At 41.5% G+C, this 23,330-nt stretch overlaps 1 protein-coding gene across 1 annotated transcript in view; it reads right to left on the minus strand.

Annotated features, from left to right (window-relative positions):
- Positions 1-23,330, minus strand: part of col5a2a (collagen, type V, alpha 2a) — a 59,325-nt gene that overhangs the window by 2,948 nt on the left and 33,047 nt on the right. The window contains exons 11-52 of the mRNA XM_028590570.1: positions 23,211-23,264; positions 22,630-22,683; positions 22,422-22,475; positions 22,254-22,307; positions 22,032-22,076; positions 21,450-21,503; positions 21,189-21,233; positions 20,932-20,985; positions 20,612-20,710; positions 20,431-20,475; positions 20,246-20,344; positions 20,085-20,138; positions 19,767-19,874; positions 18,655-18,708; positions 18,367-18,465; positions 18,198-18,251; positions 17,988-18,086; positions 17,845-17,898; positions 17,369-17,422; positions 17,231-17,284; positions 16,159-16,212; positions 15,923-15,967; positions 15,738-15,836; positions 14,167-14,274; positions 13,299-13,352; positions 12,629-12,682; positions 12,297-12,350; positions 10,888-10,941; positions 10,632-10,739; positions 9,745-9,798; positions 9,485-9,538; positions 9,058-9,219; positions 8,233-8,340; positions 6,461-6,568; positions 6,276-6,329; positions 6,088-6,195; positions 5,741-5,794; positions 5,541-5,648; positions 3,278-3,331; positions 2,975-3,082; positions 1,981-2,293; positions 331-512 (exon numbers count right to left, since the gene is read on the minus strand). Of these exons, the coding sequence (XP_028446371.1) occupies positions 331-512; positions 1,981-2,293; positions 2,975-3,082; positions 3,278-3,331; positions 5,541-5,648; positions 5,741-5,794; positions 6,088-6,195; positions 6,276-6,329; positions 6,461-6,568; positions 8,233-8,340; positions 9,058-9,219; positions 9,485-9,538; positions 9,745-9,798; positions 10,632-10,739; positions 10,888-10,941; positions 12,297-12,350; positions 12,629-12,682; positions 13,299-13,352; positions 14,167-14,274; positions 15,738-15,836; positions 15,923-15,967; positions 16,159-16,212; positions 17,231-17,284; positions 17,369-17,422; positions 17,845-17,898; positions 17,988-18,086; positions 18,198-18,251; positions 18,367-18,465; positions 18,655-18,708; positions 19,767-19,874; positions 20,085-20,138; positions 20,246-20,344; positions 20,431-20,475; positions 20,612-20,710; positions 20,932-20,985; positions 21,189-21,233; positions 21,450-21,503; positions 22,032-22,076; positions 22,254-22,307; positions 22,422-22,475; positions 22,630-22,683; positions 23,211-23,264 (3,384 nt within the window). The remainder of the gene's footprint in view (positions 1-330; positions 513-1,980; positions 2,294-2,974; positions 3,083-3,277; positions 3,332-5,540; positions 5,649-5,740; positions 5,795-6,087; positions 6,196-6,275; positions 6,330-6,460; positions 6,569-8,232; positions 8,341-9,057; positions 9,220-9,484; positions 9,539-9,744; positions 9,799-10,631; positions 10,740-10,887; positions 10,942-12,296; positions 12,351-12,628; positions 12,683-13,298; positions 13,353-14,166; positions 14,275-15,737; positions 15,837-15,922; positions 15,968-16,158; positions 16,213-17,230; positions 17,285-17,368; positions 17,423-17,844; positions 17,899-17,987; positions 18,087-18,197; positions 18,252-18,366; positions 18,466-18,654; positions 18,709-19,766; positions 19,875-20,084; positions 20,139-20,245; positions 20,345-20,430; positions 20,476-20,611; positions 20,711-20,931; positions 20,986-21,188; positions 21,234-21,449; positions 21,504-22,031; positions 22,077-22,253; positions 22,308-22,421; positions 22,476-22,629; positions 22,684-23,210; positions 23,265-23,330) is intronic.

Here is a 23,330-nt window from a genome sequence, read left to right on the forward strand (position 1 = left end):
ATCAATCAATCAATCAATCAATCAATCAATCAATCAATACAGGGATTTATAGAAAAAAAACCTTCAGTAAGCCAAGAAACACTACTAATAATACAACATGAATTTCACTATTTCCCCCCTCCCCCCACAAAATGTGGTTGTTCAGCCCCCTTTTTGAGCTAACCTTGTTTTTTCCAAGTCTGTAGCTCTTAATGTTTCAATTACAAGAACATATTCTTCACAAGATTCTTCTTCCATAAAGTCTAAGGACACTTCACGAGGCCTTGCTCCCCCTCTTTTTTTCCCCCACCATCATCTTTTTTTCCCCATCGTCAAAATGTTACTGCTCACATGTGTTCCACGGTTGATGTCAGCTCCGAACCACACAGGTTTGTTCCTGGAAGCGCTCCACCACACTTTCCGAGGTATGCTGGATGGGTTAGCCGTGATGCAGGTCTCTCCGGTGTCCATGTTGCAGTGCACTTGGATGGCGTCCTCCACGCTGCCTTGGTTTGGATCCACCCAGTACTCGCCTACACAACAGAATGATTGGGAATTATGGACGTGGAACTTTTGACCGCGTCCCTGATTTATTTTGACATGATTCCGATACATATATCATCGACACAAGGTTGGGCGCTAACTTTGTTCTACAGCAGACACGCTGCGAGGCTACCTGCAGATGTTTTCCGCAGACTTTTTTTGTTTATTTGTGGGTTTTTGGTGGCCTTGTGAGTGCAGACTGATCCTCAGCTGATCCCTGGTATGTCATGTTCATGTGCACACATCAGCACACGTGTACGTGTGTGTGATTAATCGGCCGATTAATTGGCCTATCGTCTATCGTCGTTCAGTTCTGTTTTGTACATTTATAATATGTAGAAGACAGATTTCCTGTACAGTATTCTCTCTTTAAGCAGTGTAACATCTTCCCAAGCGCTCCTCCTCCACCTTCCTCGGTGATAGGGGTGGGAATCACCAAAGACCCCACAATACGATACTATCACGAAACTTATGTCACAATATGATATTATTGCAATTTTCGACATTGCGATATATTGCAATTTATTTCCTTTTATCCAATTTCCAATTTTGTCCCCAAAGGAAAACTTTGTCAACATTTGTTTTATCTAAGAAGACAAATGTCTCTCAACTGCACCATTTAGTGCAGTGGTTCTCAAACTTGTTTCAATAATGTACCCCTTTTGGATTGTTTCTTTAAGCCAAGTACCCCCTGACCAGCGCTAATCCTTTTCGGTAGAAAAAAAAGTGTCTATATAAAGACGAACAGTACAGCGCTGTTACTGATAGATTTACTAAACAACAGCCTTGTAATTGAAAAAAACATTTAAATGCTAATGAGAAAAACAGACAAAAACTGTAAAAAACTTGGAAAAAGATGGTGGAAAGAAGGGAGGAAGTAAGGCAAGAATAGGTCAAAATAGTATCAAAAACTTCAAAAAACAGTGACATAAGAAGAAAAAAGCGAGAAACTTGTAAAAAGTAGGACAGTAGAAGGAAGGAAGACAAGATTAGGTCCAAAAAAGGCAACACAAATGTCACATTTACATCAAGAGGAACAATGTTCGTAACTATTAAACATTTTGTTAAATATCTCACGTACCCCCTGCAGTCCTCCAGAGTACCCCTAGGGGGACACGTACCTCTATTTGAGAAACACTGATCTAGTGGACCGAAAAAACTATTGATTTTGTTATTCTGGTATCAAAACGTTAAATTCTCATGTGCAATTTATATAATAAAAGATCGATACTGGGGCGCCCTGGCAGGTCACCTGGTTGAGCATGCGCCCCATGTACTAAGGCTCAGTCCTTACCGCAGCGGCCCAGGGTTCGATTCCAACCCCTTATTGCAAATCTTAAAAAAAAAAAAAAAGATTGATACTTGGCACCGTGCATCTTTACGGTATTGCCACAGAAAATATTGCGATACATTGCCCCCCCCCCATCCTGTCCCACACACCCTGTCGCTGCCACTCACCACTCTTCTTGTCGGGGTAGCATCTCTTGAGGTCGTCACAGGTCCTGGCAGGATGCTTCCTGCTGCCGTCGGGGCTCTTCATGCTGTTGATCTGGCTGCTGAGGGCCTTCAGGGTGGCGTGGATGCTTGGGTCCACGGCCACTATGCTGGACGCGTTGCTGTTGGGCAGAGCCTCGTCCTCGCTGAACTCCGGAGGAGGAGGGGGGCCCGAGTCGTAATCCTGAGGGCCGCCGCCAAAGAGGTCATCCATAGCAGCTGTGGGAGGTCCTGGGGGACCAGGGGGGCCTGCGGGGCCAGGCTCTCCTGGAGGGCCCTGTGGAGATACATATTTTCTACATGTGTAGCTTTTATGTGTTTATCTACTGGTCAGAACTAAAGATGTTCCCATTCCGATACCAGTATCTGAAAAGCCACTGTATCGGCAAGTACTGGAGTGTATGCGCTGATCCGATACCACGTAATTTATCTCAGAATAAAATCTACTTTAAAGTAGTTTTATTTAGGTTCTTTTTCCGTTATGACTAACTGGCAAACTAGATAATAAAAGAAGGTTCGATGGCGTTCATTGTTTAAGTTTGTTCATGTTTTACATAGAGTTTAACCCAAGCCAGACCAAACAAGAATTATTAACAATCATATCACATCCATACAGGGTAAGTAGTATACAGCTGTTTAAAAAATATGTGTATTTTTTAACACACTGGTATCGGTTCGGTACTTGGTATCGGCCGATTCCCAAGTTCAGGTATTGGAAAGGAAAAAATTTTATCGGAACATCTCTAGTCAAAACTTTGGAGAGACACTAATCGGACACTTCTAGCGTTCCCTTGTTTCCTACTCACCGAAAATCTGTTGGAAAGATGTTCATCGTCATATTGTCTGATCTTTCCTAACATCTGGCTGTGCTACTGGCTGTTTCTTTCAACTCCATTCGCTACAATCTTTTTATTAGTTCACTTCACATACAGTTCAACTCTGTGTAACGGGCAAGTACCTCCGGTCCGATTTCTCCGCTGATTCCTCGGGTTCCAGGAGGCCCCATCGGTCCAGGCTGGCCAATGTATCCTTCCTTTCCAGAAGGCCCGATAGGTCCAGGAGGCCCCTGAGTCATATTCATATTAAACACCGTTAATCTTTAGCCTTCAAATCAGGAGTTGGATTCCAAAATGATTGCTAAAATAAACCTAAAACATGTATTGTGTTTGTTCCTTGACAAACCCATTATATCACCACAAAAGTGAAATTAAAGAAAGCATGTTTTCCTCCAGAAACAAATGAAAGGTTAGCCTTTATTTACCCTGGGTCCGCTTGGTCCAACGATTCCTGGAGCTCCCTGCTCACCTGTTGTACCCTAAAAGAAAAGGTAAATATGAAAACATCTCTTTATACATTTAAGTTTTCCCAGAATACACAGGTGCATTTGTGCTTGATGGCTACGACCGTTTGGATGATCCTCAAGCTGGAGACCTTATGGACCCTAACTTGCACCCGGCACAGCGCAAAGCCCAATGCAAGAGTCTTTTGCTAGTGTAAGACCGACGCAGTTCACAATTTCCCGTCCAGCGCCCACGTCGTTTAAATAGCAAACGCACCTGTGCCCATCTTTGCGCCCATGGGTGTGCTGGTCTTACAGGGAGGTGTGTTCAGGTGCATTCTGGGCGTATTGCTATCTTGAGGCAGCGGGAAGTGATCACGCTGTTGACCAACAAGCAGCATTTCATTGTTATTTTAACAGCAAATTAGTAAAATGTGCCAAGGCTCGTGCACAGCGCACGCACACTATGCTTGTTACACACACACACACGCAGGGAAGCACAGCAGCACACAAACATGCAAAAGATTACAAATAAAAATATTACGGTGCAAATCCGGCATCATAATAGCAATGCACCAAAGTACAAACGCGCAACCCTTTTGAACCATGCACCCGGCACACGGAAACTTCTTTCCGCCTTAAAACTAGCAAAAGTGGATTAGGGCCCTACATGTTATAGTAACTGCACCATACAGTAGGAGACTATTCCTCAAAACATCATCATCTGATTTATGCTTATGTTTTATATTCTATATCATACACAATATAGTTTTTTTCTCCATTTAGATGGATTGAAGAAACGAAAGGCTCAGTTTGAAAGTAGGTGATCCAGTTTGCAAGAGAGAAAATGCAAGCTCCAAAAACTCTTCAGCTAATCAACCAAATTACAACCAGTTCTGTCAATCAGCCTCTGCACCAATCAGGATTTAGCAATACCTCAATCAAAACCGTGACATGGCAGTTGTGGGCTTGTTTGCTGTTGCTGCCAGCTCTGTCAATCAAATGTGATCAAACCACATCCACACAGTCCCCAAAAAGCACATTAGCAGAGTTTGAGTGTTAAATAACTTAATAATTATTCATTCAGGAATATTTAATGTTAAAGATTGTTAATGGATTTCATTTGACACTCTAAATACAACTGAATGAATTAAAGACAAATACTTTGAAATAAGGTTTTAGGGTTTTTTAAAGCGACAAAATGCAAAACCAAAAAAACTGTCATTTACGTCAGACCGTAGATTTTCACCTGCTGTAATATTCTCTATGGTCCGACACCTTGGATCGAAAATGATTGCTGATTGATAAATCCAACCTTGGCATGACTGCAGGGATGTCCTCAGTCAGAATTACCCAGACCTCAGAGTTGGAGTTGTAAACTTTCTATACTTAAATGAAAGGGTGAATATGTTGAAGGTTTTGGAGCCTCTCCTGAACTGCTGCACTACAGTCTGATGTCACCCCACAAGTGCACTTGGTGCCTGTCCATAGGTTTGATGCTCTGCGTGACAGTTAAGACGAATATGAACCAGAAGCCATTCAAAGTTAAGTGAATGCATTTAAACTGTTGTCGACTGCCCCAAACATATTGTCATTTTAGAACACAGTTGTCAATCTGAACAATGGAGAAGAAGTGTGAGCACAGGGTGGGCACACTAATATTTCACTATTATTCCAAATATGACAATATTTTGAATCCGATACAGGTCATGTAAACAGCATATTGTGTTTGGATATTCCTTGTAAGGCCTTTTTCTGAATATAGCACTTTTGATTAAGATATGTGTGATATGCCAGTATTATTTGGGTTTTAGAGGCATTCTTCGGACATATATACAGTATGTTCAGAATATGAGTCTCAATTGGGGTTTTAGCGCAGTTTGCAACAGTTTGTGACAGTTTATGGCCTCTTGCCTGTTTACGGCTCACGGTCAGCTTTGTGCGTTGCTATGGTTGTTGTGCGTAAACCAAGCAGCCCACAGTTTGCAGGGCTGCGTAGCAGAGATGTATGCACAAAAAGAAGAAGAAACACAGCTACTTTTAACTTTTAACCCCTTAGCGTTCCTATAAAATTCGCCAAAACCTGTGGCTGTCGTAATGCTAAGTGGTTTAACATTATGAACGTTTTGGATATCAACAGGATTTTGTGCGCAAATATCAGAATAAGGGCAACAACAACAAAAAACAGAATATTATGTGTGCATGTAAACCTAGTCAGGGAGATGAGTCAGCATAATCAACTTACAGGAGGTCCAGGAAGACCCTGCAGACCAGTGAAGCCTCGATGTCCCTTCTGCCCTCTCTCTCCATGATCTCCCAGGTCACCCTTATCTCCCATTGGTCCTTGGGGTCCCTGAATTAGAACGATTGACATGATGGTTTTGAATATCTGCGTTGCAGCTAATGTATGTAAGTGAACTGTGTAACTACGTGTCGAAGACTCACCACTAATCCTCTCTTCCCAGCCGAGCCCGGGGGACCAACGGGTCCTCTTGAGCCCTGCAAATAAGTCCCATCATTAGAAAGGCTCCAGGGAACACAGACGTCTGCCAGCAACTCGAGAACTCCAAATACACCTCTCTTTTTTTTATCTCAAACTTGTGTTCAATCATTTGTCTTTAACATGTAGAAGATAAAAATAAAACCAAAATGTCAGCCTTGCTAAAATAGATGAATGGTAATTAAATCACAACAGAAAAGCAAAAAAAACAGACATTACAAAGACATTGTAATACTGTATACACACACACACACACACACACACACACACACACACACACACACACACTTACAGCGTCTCCTCTCCGTCCAGCATCACCCGGTGCACCGACAGGACCTGGAGGGCCAGGAAGTCCCTGAGGACCAAGCAAACCTTCTGGACCAGGATCTCCTCGGTCTCCCTGGAAAGGTAACACCGATCAGTCACTCGCAGTGTGAGACACAACATACGGGTCACATTTTCATTCTCTTTGTATCTTACTCTTTGTCCCAGAACGCCATCTTTTCCTGGTGGACCATCACTTCCTGCAGGGCCCTGAGGACCAGACAGGAAACATTAACACAGCTGTTAACATCTCACACACACACACACACACACACACACACACACACACACTTTAGGTGATATCGTCTGAAAACTGCAACTAATTTAGAAGTTGTACTCACATCAGGACCAGGATCACCACGAGGTCCGTTAGCACCCGGGACACCGACTGGACCTGGGGGGCCTTTATCTCCAGGTGTTCCTGCGGATCCTTGTTTTCCTGGGGGCCCCTAAAAAAACAAAAACAAGAAGCAGGCCACTCACAACGCAGCACTAAAAGGGCCGTATCACATGAAACACACTAAATTATTCAACCTTTATGAATACTGGAGAAATCACTGAGGGGCGGCCCTCATTTACAGTGACATCGAGACAAATGTCAAAGACAAACACATCATAGAAAAGATTTGACACTATCAGGAGAAAAACAGAAAGACACTAAAACTTTCTGGATTGGAAAAATTATTTGATAAATAAATTAGGATGATAGGGATAGTGAAAAACAACAAAAGAAAGTACCATTATGTATCAAAATACATATCAGCTATAGAGCTCATCAGTGTGGCTCTGGAAGTAAAAAAACAAACTAAAAAAGCATTAATTTTCTCCATAAGGATTTTGATTATTAGCCATAATGTCTAAACCAATCCGAGGTAGACTGATGACGAGCGACGAGATTTTAAAAAACAAAGGTTTTATGGCCCTGTAGAAGCCCCAGGTCCGTATGAAATCAACCTCGTTTAGAGAAAAGCATGTTTTATTCACGGACTTATGGAGAAATACTACACTACCCACAATCCCAAGTGTAACAGTAACCTCTCTGATTGGTCCAACTCGCTGTTACCATGGAATTGTTTACATAGAGCGTTCCATTTGCCTCGGAACTCTGAAGTCGAGAGCTGGGAATGACGTCACACCCGAGTTGAATGCGTTCCATTTACAAGTCTGATTTTTCATTGTGGAGTTAGCTCTAGCCAGGTTAGCCATTGTTAGCAGTACCACCAGTTAACAGCGCAGCAACATGTCCACAGATAGAAGTTGGACAGGACTGTGTGTATGACTAAGTGAGACACAAATGAGACAGAAGTGCTAGTAACTGTATGTTACTACAGCTTTCACAACTGTTGATGGGGAGCGTGCCTATGTTCCCACAGCCCTATGTTCCCACATTTATCAGGGTTTTTTTTTTTTCACTGGAAAATAGGCCCTATGTTCCCACGGCCCTATGTTCCCACATTTACTTTTTGATAAATTTGTATCAGATTTTATCGCCCTTTCTCCCAATTTGGTAGCCAATTACACCCAACCTATTATCCAGTAGCAATGGACTACAGATAGAATGTAACCCTAACCCTGACATAGGGCCTAATTTTAAGAAAATCTTAGAAATGTGGGAACTGTGGGAGCATAGGGCTGACCCCCTGTTGATGCACGGAGCAGCCACGTTGGATTTTAAACTCAGGGTTCTGCGAGGTTGTCCGAGTTCCGAGCTCGGAAATCCGATTTCAGGGGGTCGTGTAACAGTGTAGCACTAACAGTACCTGCGAACAGGTAGTGAGCTGCTACCATTAAAGTCTATGATCGTGCCTGTACACAGTCTTGTACCTTTTGCCTTTTTGCCTTTTTTTTTTTAAATGTTCTTTTGCGCCAAATCAAATGTTTTATGGTCACGACTCATCTGGCAGCTTTCCAGCTCCAAAACTCTTTATTTAAGCATTTTATGAAAAGTCAATGGAGATATCGAATGGTAAAAATCCCTTCTAGAACCAAAGCCGTTCAAAAAGTGGGCGGTCACTGTTGAGCTCTATTCGCTGTAGAAGCACTGAGAGGAGAGGTAGTGACAGGATGAATAGGATTCATGTTCAAACGAGGACATGATGTGCAGAATACACACCGCAGGTCCTGGAAGGCCTGGCATCCCGCGCTCTCCTCTCTGACCAGGAAGACCCACAATGCCTCTCTGTCCTGTAGTTCCCTCTGGGCCTGGAGGACCATCAGGACCCTAAAGCAGACAACACAACACAACACAACACAACACAACACACACACACACACACACACACAGATATTTAGATATAACCCTGATGGAGTCCAGTTTTAATATTATTGATTAAAAAGATCTCTATGTTTTCCAGCTTGATATAATATATAACAACCAGCCAACTTTTTTAAATCAAGGCAACATAACCCATAGTTATGATTGAGTAGTTGCAACAGACACTGATTGCTTTCAATATGCTAAATTCTATGCTCTAGCGTATCGAGCATGGAAAAATGCCTCGTCATTCAATACCAAAAGGAATAAATCTCATGAGCCAATAAGCATGCAGCAGGCTTGTACCAAGATCTAATAATGCTGCTGATTGGCTGTCTAACGTTACACATCGTAGAGGCATAGAGGAAAAACCCTGCGTTAAGCACGGAGACGGGCTCTGTGTGTGTGCCGTTGTGTGTTGAGAGGCTTGACTACAATGTGCGTAAGATAGGTGTAAAGGTGCTGAAAAAAACCCCACTGATCTTATACCGTAATGTGTAATGTCTTTTTATATTTCTTTTATTAATTTAATAAAATCGTTCAGGAACCGGCATTGAAGTTATGGAATCTCTACTGGTATCGAAACATTTTGAATGATACCAGGCTCTAGGTTTAGGTATGAATCAATTTGTCTGAAACTGTCAACTAAAATGTAAAATGTCCTGCAACTATCTATCAGTTTACCGTGGGTCCGTCTTCTCCAGAGTCCCCTTTGTCTCCTGGGCTTCCGGGTGGCCCTGCTGGTCCTCGCTCTCCTTGTCTCCCAGGGGCTCCATGGTCTCCACGCAGACCAGCAGGACCCTCTTTCCCAGGAGGTCCAAGGGGTCCGGCTTCTCCAATTGGACCCTGGCATGAAAGGAATGCTGTTAGATAATGCAACAAGCACTTTCCAACATTTAAAAGATACCAAGGCCTTCAAATACTACAAATATATGTGAAACCACAATGTAATGTAACATGAAAACCACAATATAAATCGAATCAGCAACCATTTATCTTAAAAAAAAAAATCAAATAGGGAAAAAAAAAACATAACGTTGCAGCCCTATTGACAGATGTGTCTTCCTGTTACTCTAACTGTGTTTTGATACAAACTCAAGGCAGTACTTACAGTGGGGCCTGGGGGGCCAACTCGTCCTGCAGATCCAGGAAAGCCAGTGGGGCCCTGGAAGCAAACAATTATACCAGGTCCTCAGATACTGCTTCACAAGAACAGAATGCTATGTTTGAAGTTCAGGTATCAGGTATTAAACTGTGCATAAGATGAATAAGAACAATCAGGAGTGACAGCTTCCTGTGCTCATGAATTTGTGTCTACTCCATGTAATGTCACCTTATCGTTAGACTGCTGTATTTATGAAATGATCTTACCGGTGCTCCCTGTGTTCCTCTTCCGCCTTTCAGTCCAGCAACACCAGCTGGCCCCTACAAAAACAACACTCGATTAGAAACGCATTCATCAGATTTACAAAAGGTGAAAGCTGACCTCTCTGGAACCTGGAAGACAAACAGTACAGCCATGAGAAGTTGTTTTGCAGGAATGAATTCAGTAAGACTTCCAAAGTTGACCAAATGAATAGTATATACTGTAGACCAGGAGCTTCTGGGGCTCCAGCCCTGAATGTTTTCCAAAAAGACCCTAATCTTTTAGGTTTTAAATTAACTTAAACTTTGTGTAATTTCCCCTCAGCTTCTCTGACTGGAGTGGCAAATCAATGGAGCCAAAGTTCTATTACTGGGGTAATATCGCCATTAATTCTGTTACTCAAGATTAGTAATGCTGTTTACGCCAAAATTCTACTCTACAACTCTACTTCTACTCTAACTACATTATGTAACTTCAATATAGTAACATCAGACAATGTTTGGCTCTTTTTAGGAGGCAGGAGTGAAAATGTATCATCCTCAACATTTGCTGTGATCTGGTTTCAGAATGATGAAGAACTAGAACTAGTAGAACTATTACATACTAAAAAGGATAGGCTCTATAGGAGGATTTCTTTTCCCGTTGGCAACCACCATGTTTTTCCCAAATAATTTACAGATTTGTAGGTGTTCTATTATTAAATGCCTTGAAAATAGGGTAAATACCTCCCCAGATCTGGGCCTAGCCCTGAAAGTTTACAATGTCTGGCTCCGCCCCGATATAAATGTTTTAATATCAAGTAGTACCCTGCGTAATAATACAAGAAAACAACTTTTTTTTAAAGTAATCTCAGGAGCGTTATTCATCTTGTGTCTTCACATGTGCAACTCACAGGAGGTCCGTGAGCACCAGACAAGCCTTGAGGACCTGGGGATCCAGCATCTCCTTTTTGGCCTGGTTCTCCAGGCTCTCCCTTGACTCCAGGTTGGCCATCAGGACCCTGTAAAATGTTGGTCATATTAAGAAGAACACATCAAAACCAGTTGAATCTGTTTCGACTTTTACCTTACTTCCTGGAGCGTCATTACGAGCCGTAAATCATATTAAGGAAATAGAATACAACAATGTGACTGTGAATGACTACTTACAGGAGGTCCAGCAAATCCAACAGCACCAATTGGGCCAGGGTCGCCTCTCGCTCCCTGTTGTAGGAGAGAGATAATTATATTGAAGAGCTGTAATAATGTACACCTATTCTGTATCGCCACTATAAACATGGCCTTAAAACACGTCATGTAGACAAAAGATATATGAGGCTTGATTGATCTTTGCCAGGGCCTGAAACTACCACTCAACCGCACGCCAAATGCGGTTGAATTCATCCATTGGCAGGTGAAACTGTCTATATACCTGCCATGTTGGCGGATAGCTAGTCTATATCCTCGACGTTCCACTTCCGGGATTGCTCCGTTGCCTACGGAAATTCCGCCGGATTTCACTTAATAGGATATCCGTTGCCTTGGGCTTTCTTTGTGTTGGCGTTCTGAACTCCGGTGGATTTCTGAGGACTATGGTTAACTGCTCCTCAGATCTCTGCAGGGTAAATCCAGACAGCTAGCTAGACTTTCTGTCCAATCTGAGTCTTCTGTTGCATGACTAAAACTACTTTTGAACGTGGACATGTTCCACCAAAACAAGTTCCTTCCCGAGGTTATTTTGGAGGAAGGTCTGGCCCATGCTGGATGGACATGCTCTACATCCCTGCAGATTCTTTGGGTCGCATTAAGTTTTTTTTTGCAAACGGCAGTTTTCTTTACAACATTGGTGATGCGGAGTATATTAGTAAAGCCACTGTAGCAAAGCGCCGTCAGAAGAATGTGACTCGCTCTGAAACGTTCTTTAAACGTTTTTGTAGTGTTCCCTGGACACAAACCAGTAAGAGCCACAATATTGCAGGTGAATGATGTAAACCCTTTGAAATAAAAGATTATGAATTATAATTCTGTTAATGATGGTGCTGCAGCCTCAGAATGGGATTAGTGGGCCTAGGACTTTTTCGCCCGAAGGATTGCACCTAAATTATTACCTAGATTATAGGTTCAATACCATTTCACCAGTAATATTATACTTATGATTAAATATGATATTAATACACTATATTGGAACTCCAGCATTTACTCTAGCAGCAATTTTCTCACACGCAAATTCATGTTGAAACTCGCTGTATGTGCGCATGAGTATTTCTGCCGACCAGTTTGTTTGTGGTTGTTGCCATGGTGAATCGTAGGATCATGGCTCCATTCATGCTGCCTTTTTATTGTGGTGGTGCACACGCTTAACTCTGAGTGCACCTACTCTGAGTTGATTGAACCAACTCAAATCAGCTGTTCTGGAACCGAAAAGTCTGAGTTTCTTATCTCAGGGTAAATCAACTCAGAGTTCAGGGTTAGACTCAGAGTTTGTTAAACCTCCTTCCTGAAACGGGTTCCTGGTCAGTGCACTAATGCGGGATAGTAACACCATAAAAATTGTATTTTAACGTTATTAAATTACTCACTGGTACTCCTCTGGATCCTGGGGGTCCATGTGGTCCTTTGGGTCCAGGTTCACCCTGCAAAGATTTTACAAGTTTACTAAAAAGCTTTTCTACAACCATTCATTGGGCCTGTGCTTCCCCATAAATGCAGTTGTTTTTTGTATGTTTGAATAGGAAATGCAAGCCAAAGACTGTCCTTCGCCGGAGGCTATAAGACACAGCCAAGGAAATAAAAGCAGAAGGATTAACAGCAGAGCATTGCTTTCCCAAAACACAACTTGTCATCACCTTAGCCCGTCGTGATGTGAATGGCAGCCTCTTAATGTGTGTTAGGAATAAAATAATGACTCTACCTTTTCACCACTGGGTCCAGCGGATCCTAGCGGGCCAACAGGACCCGGGGCTCCCTGTTAACAGAAAACACATCTGGATCTCTGCTCACCCCTGTTACCATTACAGTCAGGTCAGTGGACACAATTTCTTTGAACAAGCTGCGACAAGCCTCAAATGAACACTGCCTTTTAAAAAAAAAAATACATAAAAGACTGTGAATGTTCATGTCTCTGGTAAAAGAACATTGAAAACCTGAAACTGCAAATAACCATACTTAATTAATTTTTTTCTATAGAATGAATTTGTTTTCACATAAAAAGACATATTTATCATGATTTCACAAATATTTATCTTTTATTCAATACATTAAACTGTTAAATTCAAGTTTAATACTGTAAATACCTTTCTTAAATTAGACAAAATTAGAGAAAATTAGTTTTTACAGGTGTGAAAATCCTTCATTAAACCTATTTTATTTTACAGTGTAATACAGAGGTTCTCAAAGTGGGTCCCGAGGCCCCCCTAGGTGTCCTGGAGCAGGTGCCAGGGGATCATTTACTTTCACTATAATTCCATCCATAATTAACACAATAGTAACGACAGAATGTATGACTATTTTGGTCATGAGTTTCTTACTAGTCTAATGTAACTTCCTTGTTCATGTGTGTGAGTGTTACATATTTAACTTACTCGTGCACCGTCATTCCCAGCTGTACCTTCTGATCCTTTTTCACCAAGTGCTCCCTACACAAAAGACAGAAAAGCAGGTGTAAGGCTCCTTTAATTATTATAGGGACATTCATTGAACTCAGACATGGACTTGACATACAGCTCAGATCCGTTGATTGAAACTTAAGAAGAACTTAAGTTGATTAGGTCGATTTGAAGAAGGCCTGAGGGCCAAAACACCGGCAGAATAAATAGATATATGCATATGGAGCCAGAGTGTGCAACACTTTCTTCTTACTTTCAAGTCTACCTCCAGTGATCAACGCCTCACCACAAACCCTTGGTGTGCGTCACTTTTCTATATTACAACTTAAAAACAACTACCTTGTTCAAAAAATGACTACAGCACATTTTCACTGCAACCTATTGGTTCAAACAATTTTTGAAACCGCGTAAGTAAACCCATTTTGCAGTCGAGATATATTTATGTGTACTGTAAAACAGTGGTGTAGTCTAATGTATTGTATTGGGTATACTGAACTGTATATGTATATATATGGGCCCGAATTGGACTTTGCAGGGGGAGCGTCAAAGACTTAATTTCCTGCATTCTGATACACTTTTATGAACCAGTTTACAGTGGAAATACCTTTATTTAGCCTATGCAAAGAAAAAATCAAACAGATGACAATTCAACATATATCAAAAATATAATGGAAAGTATGTTGTTGCGTGTCATTGAGCATTTTTAAGTGGGTATGTGGAAATCCTGGAGCTTTCTTAGTGGGTACACTGCGTAAATCTGCGTATCACGTAGACTACACCACTGCTGTAAAAAAATATATTATAGGAACTGGCAGCAACAAAAAGCAGATAATGATGAACTTACTCTGTCCCCTTTAGGCCCAGAAGGGCCAGAGATGCCCCTCTCTCCTGGCATTCCCTGTAGACCTGGAGGACCCATGTCACCAAGCGTCCCAGGGGGACCAGGACTACCCTTCAGGGACAGACACACACCAAGGTTACCGTTGCTTTAAAACATGTATGACATTAAACAGGACAACCAAACACACTGCCCACTAACATTTATAGTTTCCACTTTAAACTTCTACATGTACAGTTTCAATAAAAAGGAAGTTACAAAAGTAACGCAATTACAGTAATGTATTCCTTTTTGCTGTAACGCAGTAATATAACGCATTACTAATTAAATTTCGGTAATATTATTACCCGTTACAATCTCAGTAACGCGAGTTACAACTCATTTTAACGCAACATTTTTTAAGAATTTCCCAACACCGCGAAACATTTGTTCACCGGAAAAAAGCCGTGGAGAGTAACTCTGCCTGTAGTGGAATGGCTTGACGACCAAAAACGCTTGTCTTTTACTGTGACCATTTACTGTTCAATATGTTTCTGTCATGAACGGTAATAATTATTACAGTTGCAGTTTCACAAATAATAAAGTGAGCAACTTAGCTTGACGGACATGTTGTATCCATAGACAGTATTTGTTGCATCAACAACATGCATAACAGTTGCATCTCAGTAAGCTAGCAAGAGTACACAAGGTACACAACCGACAACTTCCGTGTAGGCTACTTCAAAATAAAAGCACTTCCTGTGACGGTTCGCAGTAAAACTAAATTACTGTTAAACAAATAAGGTTGTGGACCTTTTCACATATCAGCTGTAATCAAGTACTGTAAATAATGTAAATAGTGAGTTTTAATCACACTATAATTGACAATTTCCTTTAGACTGTTTTAAACTAAACATGAATTTCTTATTCAAGTGCTTTAAACAAACATTTTACAACAATGCCGTAGTCTACTTCAATACAACTGTAAGGTACTTTTAATTGAGTATTTTCATTTTCTCTTACTTGCCTATTGTACATTTTACTTATCTATTTTTTATAGCTTTAGTTACTTTGCATATTCATATTAATTATACAAAATATTATGAATAATCTGTGATGTATTAAAGTGGATAAAGATGAGACTTTATTGATCCAGTGGTGAAATTCACAAGCTAGCTGCCAAGTCAAACTTCCGCTGTTATTTTGGTGAAAGTAACTCAAAAGTAATGCAAAAGTAGAGTAACGCATTACAATTCAGAGACAGTAATATTGTAATATAACTAATTACTCTCAAATGACAGTAACTAGTAATCTATAATGTATTACATTTTGGAAGTAACTTGCCCAACACTGTTTACCTCCTCTACATTTTGCACAATATCTTCAAATTCGTAATGATGGACAAGCTACATCTGGCTGAACTACTAACTACGAATTATTTGCTGCAGGGTGGAAAAAGAAAATGACTATTTAAACCTTATTTTACAGCAGTGACCTCAACCTGCATGTGTCGATCACATCTCCACATTGGCCAGGGGGGATTTTAGATCATATCGTTATTTAATTATATTGATATTTTAGGAATAGTAGTACAGTACCTTTGGCCCATCTGGACCAGGTGCACCAGGGATACCCTTGGGTCCCTGCAGACCAGTTGAACCCAGCTCTCCTCTCTCCCCGGGAATACCTCGCTCCCCCTGGGGAAGAAAAAGCATTGGCTTCAGTTTGAGCTATGCAACTTTACCAACCGCCTGAATCCTTTAGCTCAGTGAAGTCCACCTACCCTTGGTCCTATTTGGCCCACGTTACCCAGCTCTCCAGGAATACCCTGAAGGAAACAAACAATGCTATTATTTATGTCTAAACCGAGTCCTGATCACTATCACGCTCCTTGTGTGACAATACAAATGTATTGGAACAGACAGCAATCATTAAAGATTGTACAGTACATTGAAATGAGCGTGCTTCAGTCAGGGTCATTTAGTCCAAAGCTGCATTTAAAGCTTCCGTCACACTCACTTGGTCACCGGGTTTTCCAGGCTCTCCAGGAGGGCCTTGGTTTCCAGGCAAACCCTGCGAACACAAGTCAGTCAAACATAACCATCAGAGCACTTCTTCATAGTGGTGGAACAAGTATTCAGATCCTTTACTTCAGTAAAAGTACTAACACCACACTGTGAAAGTCAACGTCCTGCAATGAAAATGTAACTTAAGTCAAAGTATGTAAGTATCATCAGGAAAATGTTCTTAAAGTAATACAAGTAAAAGTACTCAATGCAGAAAAACCCTCAGAGTTTAGAAACTGGAAACGATCCAAACAGTTGTGTGTTTAATGGTCTAATCATTTCAGCTGGACTTGTAGGCCGTTATATTGTTGGCTAGTTTAATTTATACTAAAACATACTTTATAAACTACATGTGTTTTGTGTACACAAATCTTAATGTGTAAAGTAACTAGTAACTAAAGCTGTCAGCTTTAGCGGAGTAGAAGTAGAAAGTGGCATGAAGAGAAAAGACCTCAAATGTATACTCAATGACAGCACTTGAGTAAATGTACCTAGTTACATTCCACCACTGCTTCTCAGCACACTGGGACACATTTCTCACATCTACAGTCTCAGAGTCAATTTGTTAACCTTTTAGTAGTCTATATCCTTTATTTTCCACTTCCGGGATTGCTCCGGTGCTGCAGGAAATACCGCCGGATGCATGTCTTTTCTGTTTCCTTCCGCTTTCTTTGTGTTGGCGTTCTAACCTCCGGTGGATTTCTGAGGACTGTGGTTAACTGCTCCTCAGATCTCTGCAGGGTAAATCCAGACAGCCAGCTAGACTATCTGTCCAATCTGAGTTTTCTCTCGCACGACTATTTTGCAGCGGCTCTGTGCGGAGTTTAGCACCGCCAAAGACGATTCTGATTGGTTTAAAGAAATGCCATTAAACCACAGCACGTTTTCCTCCCATCCCCGAATGCTGTGTGGAGTAGCCAGACCCTCCTCCACAGCGCTGTGGAGGAGGGTCTGGCAAAGCAAGACTAACCTTTTAGTAACGTTCTCACGTCTCACTACAATATTTAAAAAAAACAGTTACGCACCTGGAATCCATTTACACCTGGAGGTCCCTGCTCTCCTCTTTCTCCTGCGACACCCTTTGAGAGGACAAAGTAATGACTCAGTCATTTGTGATAGCAGGAAAAGAAATGCATGCAACCAAAGAGGGATCAGACACTTACAGCTGGGCCGGGGGGGCCAGCAGGGCCAACTTCTCCATCTTTGCCAGGGGGACCCTGAAGACAAATTGACAGTTACACATGTGGAGTGTGAGGATGTGCTTGGTATTCTGAGGCTGTGTGAGGTTTTTAGGAAACTAAAAAAATCCTGCCGACCAATGATTCTGTGGAAAACAATGCAGAACTATGAATAAACTGCATGTGTTTTATCTAAGAGACATATTAGTGTCCTCCCATTCCATGCTCAAGATTTCAAGATTTCCTTTATTGTCACTCTTTCATATATTTGCATACATAAAAAAAATGAAATCCCCAAAGTACCACTTGTTATAAAAAAACACTATTAATCATAAAAACTGTAACAATAGATACAACATACATAAATGAGTTAGAAAGTATGGCTAAGAAATTTGCAAATGTGCATGCTGATGACAAAAGAGAGTGCATCACACATTTTTCAGTTCATAAACAGTACTCACTCTTTGACCTGACACTCCTGCAGATCCTTGTTCCCCTGTTTTTCCTGGGTCACCCTTTTGTGAGTGTAGAAACAGAACAGGAGTTAAAAAGGAGGACCTGACTGACTATTAATGCAAAGTTTGGAGTGACGCTGCCGCCTTACACTGAAGCCCTTAGGGCCTGGCCCTCCCATGATTCCTGCAGGCCCTCTATTTCCAATGGACCCTGCGGGGCCTGGGCGACCATCTTCCCCTGGAGCCCCCTAAACAAAGGAAAACCCCACTTTGACTCAATCATATTTTGAATTTTTCTTAAGCCGAAGGCTAACGCCAATGTCTAATTGTGAATGTAAAAATTGAGAACTGTAACCTACCAATGGTCCTGGCTTGCCCTCTGCTCCCTGCACTCCAGGGGTACCAGTAAGACCCTTTGAGAAAGAGATACAAGCAAATATGAGCAATGGAAATGTGTGGTACAGACAAATATAGTATATTTATTGATATAGTAGATCAAAACTGGAATGCCAAGCTCTTCAGTGTTACCCTTGCACCTGGTAGACCAGGTTCTCCGGTACGCCCAGGGTCTCCTACAGAAGCTTTGGGCCCTGGTGGACCAGATGTCCCACGATCTCCTTGTGCACCCTGTAGAAAGAAAAACAAATCACGATAACTCGTTTAGTTTGCAGATTGAAACATGTGAAACAAAACCCACAGCACAAACCGGTACCATCAGCAGGAGGCTGCTATACTGGCTACAATGATACTACAAACATCTCCTGCCTCTTGTGTTTGAATCTTTACTCTAATATACAGTAGCAGACAATACTGTACCTTAGGTCCTGGCAGCCCATCGGCACCAGGGAATCCTCTGTTACCAGGAGATCCCTGGAAAACAGATCAGGAGTTAGATTCTTTGCCATGTTCATGATTTTATTCTCACACAAAAGATGGGTAATAATAGTATTTAAATAGATGAATGGAGTAAACAAATTATGTACTGATGCTCCTAAGGCGTTCCCCAAAGAGAAAAGTTTGCATGAGTGTATCTAGAAAATCACCAAATATAACCATAATAATAATAATACATTTTATTTATGTGGCGTCTTTTATGAAACCCAAGGACACTCTACAGAAATTACTCTGACTTTCTAAGTTTCTAAGGGAGGCTGTAGGCTGTGTTGAACAGGCGGTGCTTGAGTAGTTTTTTTAAAGATGTCCAGGGATGTAGCATTTTGGATTTCTGCAGGGAGGGTGTTCCAGAGGGATGGGGCTGCAACACTAAAGGATCTATCTCCGAAGGGCTGCAAGTTTTGGGGTGGGGTGTATGGATGGAAGAGGTTGGAGGTACAGTGGGGCCAGGGCTTGGAGAGATTTGTAGGTGAGAAGGAGGATTTTATATTTGTGAGGGTTGGGGTGATGTGCTGTTACGTCTTGGTGTTGGTGAGGACCAATGGATTCCCATTCATTCCTATGAGAGATGCTAAGTTCTGTATGAAGCCGAAAAAGTTCAACTTCCGTGGGGATTAAATGGTTTAATCTTGCTGCTCTAGACTTTCCAAATGTTATCCGACTGAATGGATCAAATTCTGGTAGTGAAACGAGTCCTTTCGCGGGGATTGTGATGCTCAAAAAAAAATTATCCACTGATTTACAGACATCTACGGGCTAATATAATGTAAATATGATTTTTCACTGGTCTTTCCGTATTTAGATTTTTTTTGGATTAACAGAAATGTCTGTTACTGTAAAAGTACAAAACATATACTGTAAATACAAAGAATTTTCCAAATCTGCATTAACAGAAATGTCCGTAAACTTAACAGAAAAGTTAAGTTAAGTTTAAAAGTTAAAATTCTCTCATTTACTGTTCAGATTGCCCCTGTCTCTAAAGAGTAGCTCTGTGACTGATACATATTACAGTTGGAGCCAGAATTGTGACTCACTCTCTCTCCAACGGGACCAAGAGGGCCCACAGTGCCGGGGTCTCCACGTTGTCCTCGTTTTCCTTCTTCACCCTGAGGTCCGAGCACTCCCTGGGCACCTGGCGGACCCTAGGGAGAGGACACACAAGCCAGAAAATGTTATGAAATTAATGTTATTTCACCTACTCCCTTACTAAAATGATGTGTCCTCATATACAAATGAAGAAAAAAACATGAATTTGGGTTATATTTAAGCATGAATGCATATTTCACTAAAATATAAATCAATTGTCTCAAAGAGCAGAATTAAAACTTGATATAGATGTAATAGAAGCTTACAGTTTCTCCTTTGGGTCCAGCCTCTCCTTTAAATCCTGGGACACCAACATCTCCCTGTAACACAAAAATGCTAAAAGTTTGAGTCTCCTGCACAGCAAGCAATCGCAATGTTTATTAAAAAAAATATTCCAGCATTAAAAGAAAACGTAAAGCAAATTCACCAGTGATCCTTTGATACCAGGCTGACCAGTGCTTCCCTGAGGTCCTGGTGGTCCGTGGGGTCCAAGATGGCCGCCTGGACCTTGTGGACCAAGATTACCCTGTGAAAAGTAAGACATGTTAAATGTGACATTTTTTGTATCCTTAAATAGTGAAAAAGATGTTTCAAAGAAATAACTGAACATACCACTGGTCCTTTGGTACCCGGGCCACCATCTGTACCCGCGGGGCCCTTTGAAACACAACATGTCTCCAGTTAGATCAGCAAAGCAGTGCACTTTCCAATCAGAGTTGTGTAAAAGCTAGCTTCATTAACAACGTCCTTATGATGAGCAGTATGTGATGTGTAAGTAAAGTAAGAAATGAACCTGGAGGCCAGTTGGTCCAGCTCTGCCCATATTACCGGTCTCTCCTCTCTGTCCCTGTGGGCCCTCTGGACCTCGGACTCCTGTGGGGCCCGGTTGTCCCTGTGGAACAAGATCACCAAGTACACTTACACAAGTGTTACCTTTGTTATGGCATCAATATATTTCAAATAGACCTTGTAATTGCAGAGATATATACGCCATTCCTCTTGGGCATGTCATTTTTGAGCGGGGCCCTCAGCCAGAGGCATAGAGGTTAATTGGTTGAAAGGGCTGATTAGCATTAGCATATAGCCAAAGGAAGAGTGTGTTACTGTTCTTACCTTCATTCCTGGGGTTCCTGGATATCCAGGTGGACCACTCAGACCCAAGGGACCCTGTTAAACCAACAACAATGACATTTAGACTTTAGCAATAAATGCTGAAAATGTGCATTCACATGACACAAATGTACAAACATAGTGAATGGAATGTGCACAGTTTAAGCAGGTGATACGTGGTTCCCATCACATTTTCAACTCAAATCCACCTTAACATGAGTATCTATGTAAATGATAACCCACTGTGAATGCTGACTCACCATTGGACCAGGCTTTCCGACGTTACCAGGGTCGCCACGTTTACCCTAAAAACAAACACGTATCACTCTGACTTATAATTTGCAGTTAAACACTGATGTAAGCCACTCCCTTTGTAAGGGCCCCGTTTAACAGACAGCTGCCACAAAACAATTCATACACATATCAGTACCATATAACCATATATACTTTTCAAATCTATGACAGAGAGAAAAATGCATGGTATAGCAGATGTTTGTGATTAATAGTGGGGTTATGCTTACTGCTACACCGCTGGGTCCAGAGCGTCCTCTCTCCCCTGGCATCCCAGCAGGACCCTGTTACACACAGACAGGGATAAATTACAGTTGGCCTCTATTCAATGCAAAAGTTTAAAGTCAGGAAGTTCAGAGGGTTATTTACAGTATACTGGATATAGCCTTGTCTCCTTCGAGATAAGAGCAGACAGCTAATTCAGAGTAGTCTGTGTACTGCAGTCCACATACACTCATAGTATATATCCACTATAGCCCTATGGAGACATTAAAGGGGCCCTACTCAACATGCAGAACATTAATATAGCAGCAAACAACTATTTGCTATGTAAAGATATAGTGGAGTAATGGCTTCCTGAGCAGAGAATGAAGTCACTGTGTGTGTTGAAATCCAAGCTTCACTATTCTTTGTTTTGGTAGCCGGTCCATCTGCGCGTGCATGTGAGTGCCTTGTGCGTCAGTATTAAGTTGCGGAACGGCCTGTGAGAGTGGTGTGGAGGCAACACATTTTGTGGCAACCATGTGGTCATGTTTTTTTTCAGTATTTCAAGTACAGCCCCTTTAAAAAAAGAAAGCATTACAATAACTTACCATGGGTCCAGGTGCTCCCATTTGACCAGGGGGCCCTGTGGCACCCTACAAAACCACAGACAAAAGGACTTGTTTAGTCATGAGATAGCAATGCTACATGGCAAGATGTTTTAAAGGCTCTTTAGCAAGGCAGGGAATTAGTTAAGTAATTAAGTCAAACAGGTTTCACTTAACCAACTACAGTAGACATCAGAAAATAGTTTTATTTTAATTGATTTATACCTTGGATCCAACCGATCCAGTTTCACCTTTTTGGCCAATTATTCCAGCATGGCCCTGTTAACCAAAACAGAAGAAAAACATGTAAAAAAAGGAGAAAAAAAGCCAGACAAAGCCAGTTATATTTCTATATATAAATACTCTGTAACGTTTCAGACAATTTCTACTCACTCTGTGACCCTTCAGTCCAGGAGGCCCAGGTGTACCTGGAAATCCTCTGGATCCCTGTAATGGGTGACATTAAGCATTGTCGGGTATATCTATTAAAGGTGCATTTGCAACACACAACACAGGGTCTTATTCTGTGTAATTTGAATGACAGACGGAAGATCCAGTGTGTGCAGTGGCGTGATGGAGGAATAGAGGTCTAGAAGCTTACTGGTGATCCAGGGAATCCAATTTCTCCGCTATTTCCTGATTTGCCTGGCTCTCCCTGTGTGAAGACATGACATGTACATGTTACAAACTTTGATTTGGCTGCAAAATGTTTTAGCTGTGAAAGTGAAATAAATGCCACCAAATCACACATCACATTCATCAAGATGTTTGGAAACACAGACACATGATGCTTTAATTATGACATTTCTCATGACACTGTTACAGACGTAGTCTTTTATTTTGTCTTGCTAACCCATGAAAGGAAAACAAAGAACATTTTATAAGACATGTTTCAAAATGGATTTGGCACGGACAACAAAATGTCTGTAGCTCACTGATGATACGTAATTATAACAACATTCTTTAACAGTTCAGTTAACATTTGTGGGTATGCTTTCCATCTATTTACAGGATCTTCCCCTTCACGTTTTTTTGTCTGTTTAACCATAGGGACTCCTTTACTGATAACAGTTTTACTGTAGTTGAATACACACAATTACAGTGTCACAGAAATATTGACACAGAAACGAATGCTGGTGAAAGCTGAACTGACACAGTTTTCAGTAGGATACAATTACTTACATCTTCACCTGGTTTCCCTGGAGGGCCCTCGGGTCCCCTTTGCCCAGATGGTCCCTGAAAAAAGTCAGAATGTAAACACCCAGCAACAACCCATCCCTCTGAAATCCATCACAATGAAAT

The sequence above is a fragment of the Perca flavescens genome, chromosome 11 (genome assembly GCF_004354835.1).
Source record: "Perca flavescens isolate YP-PL-M2 chromosome 11, PFLA_1.0, whole genome shotgun sequence".
In the NCBI taxonomy this organism is placed as follows: Eukaryota; Metazoa; Chordata; class Actinopteri; order Perciformes; family Percidae; genus Perca; species Perca flavescens.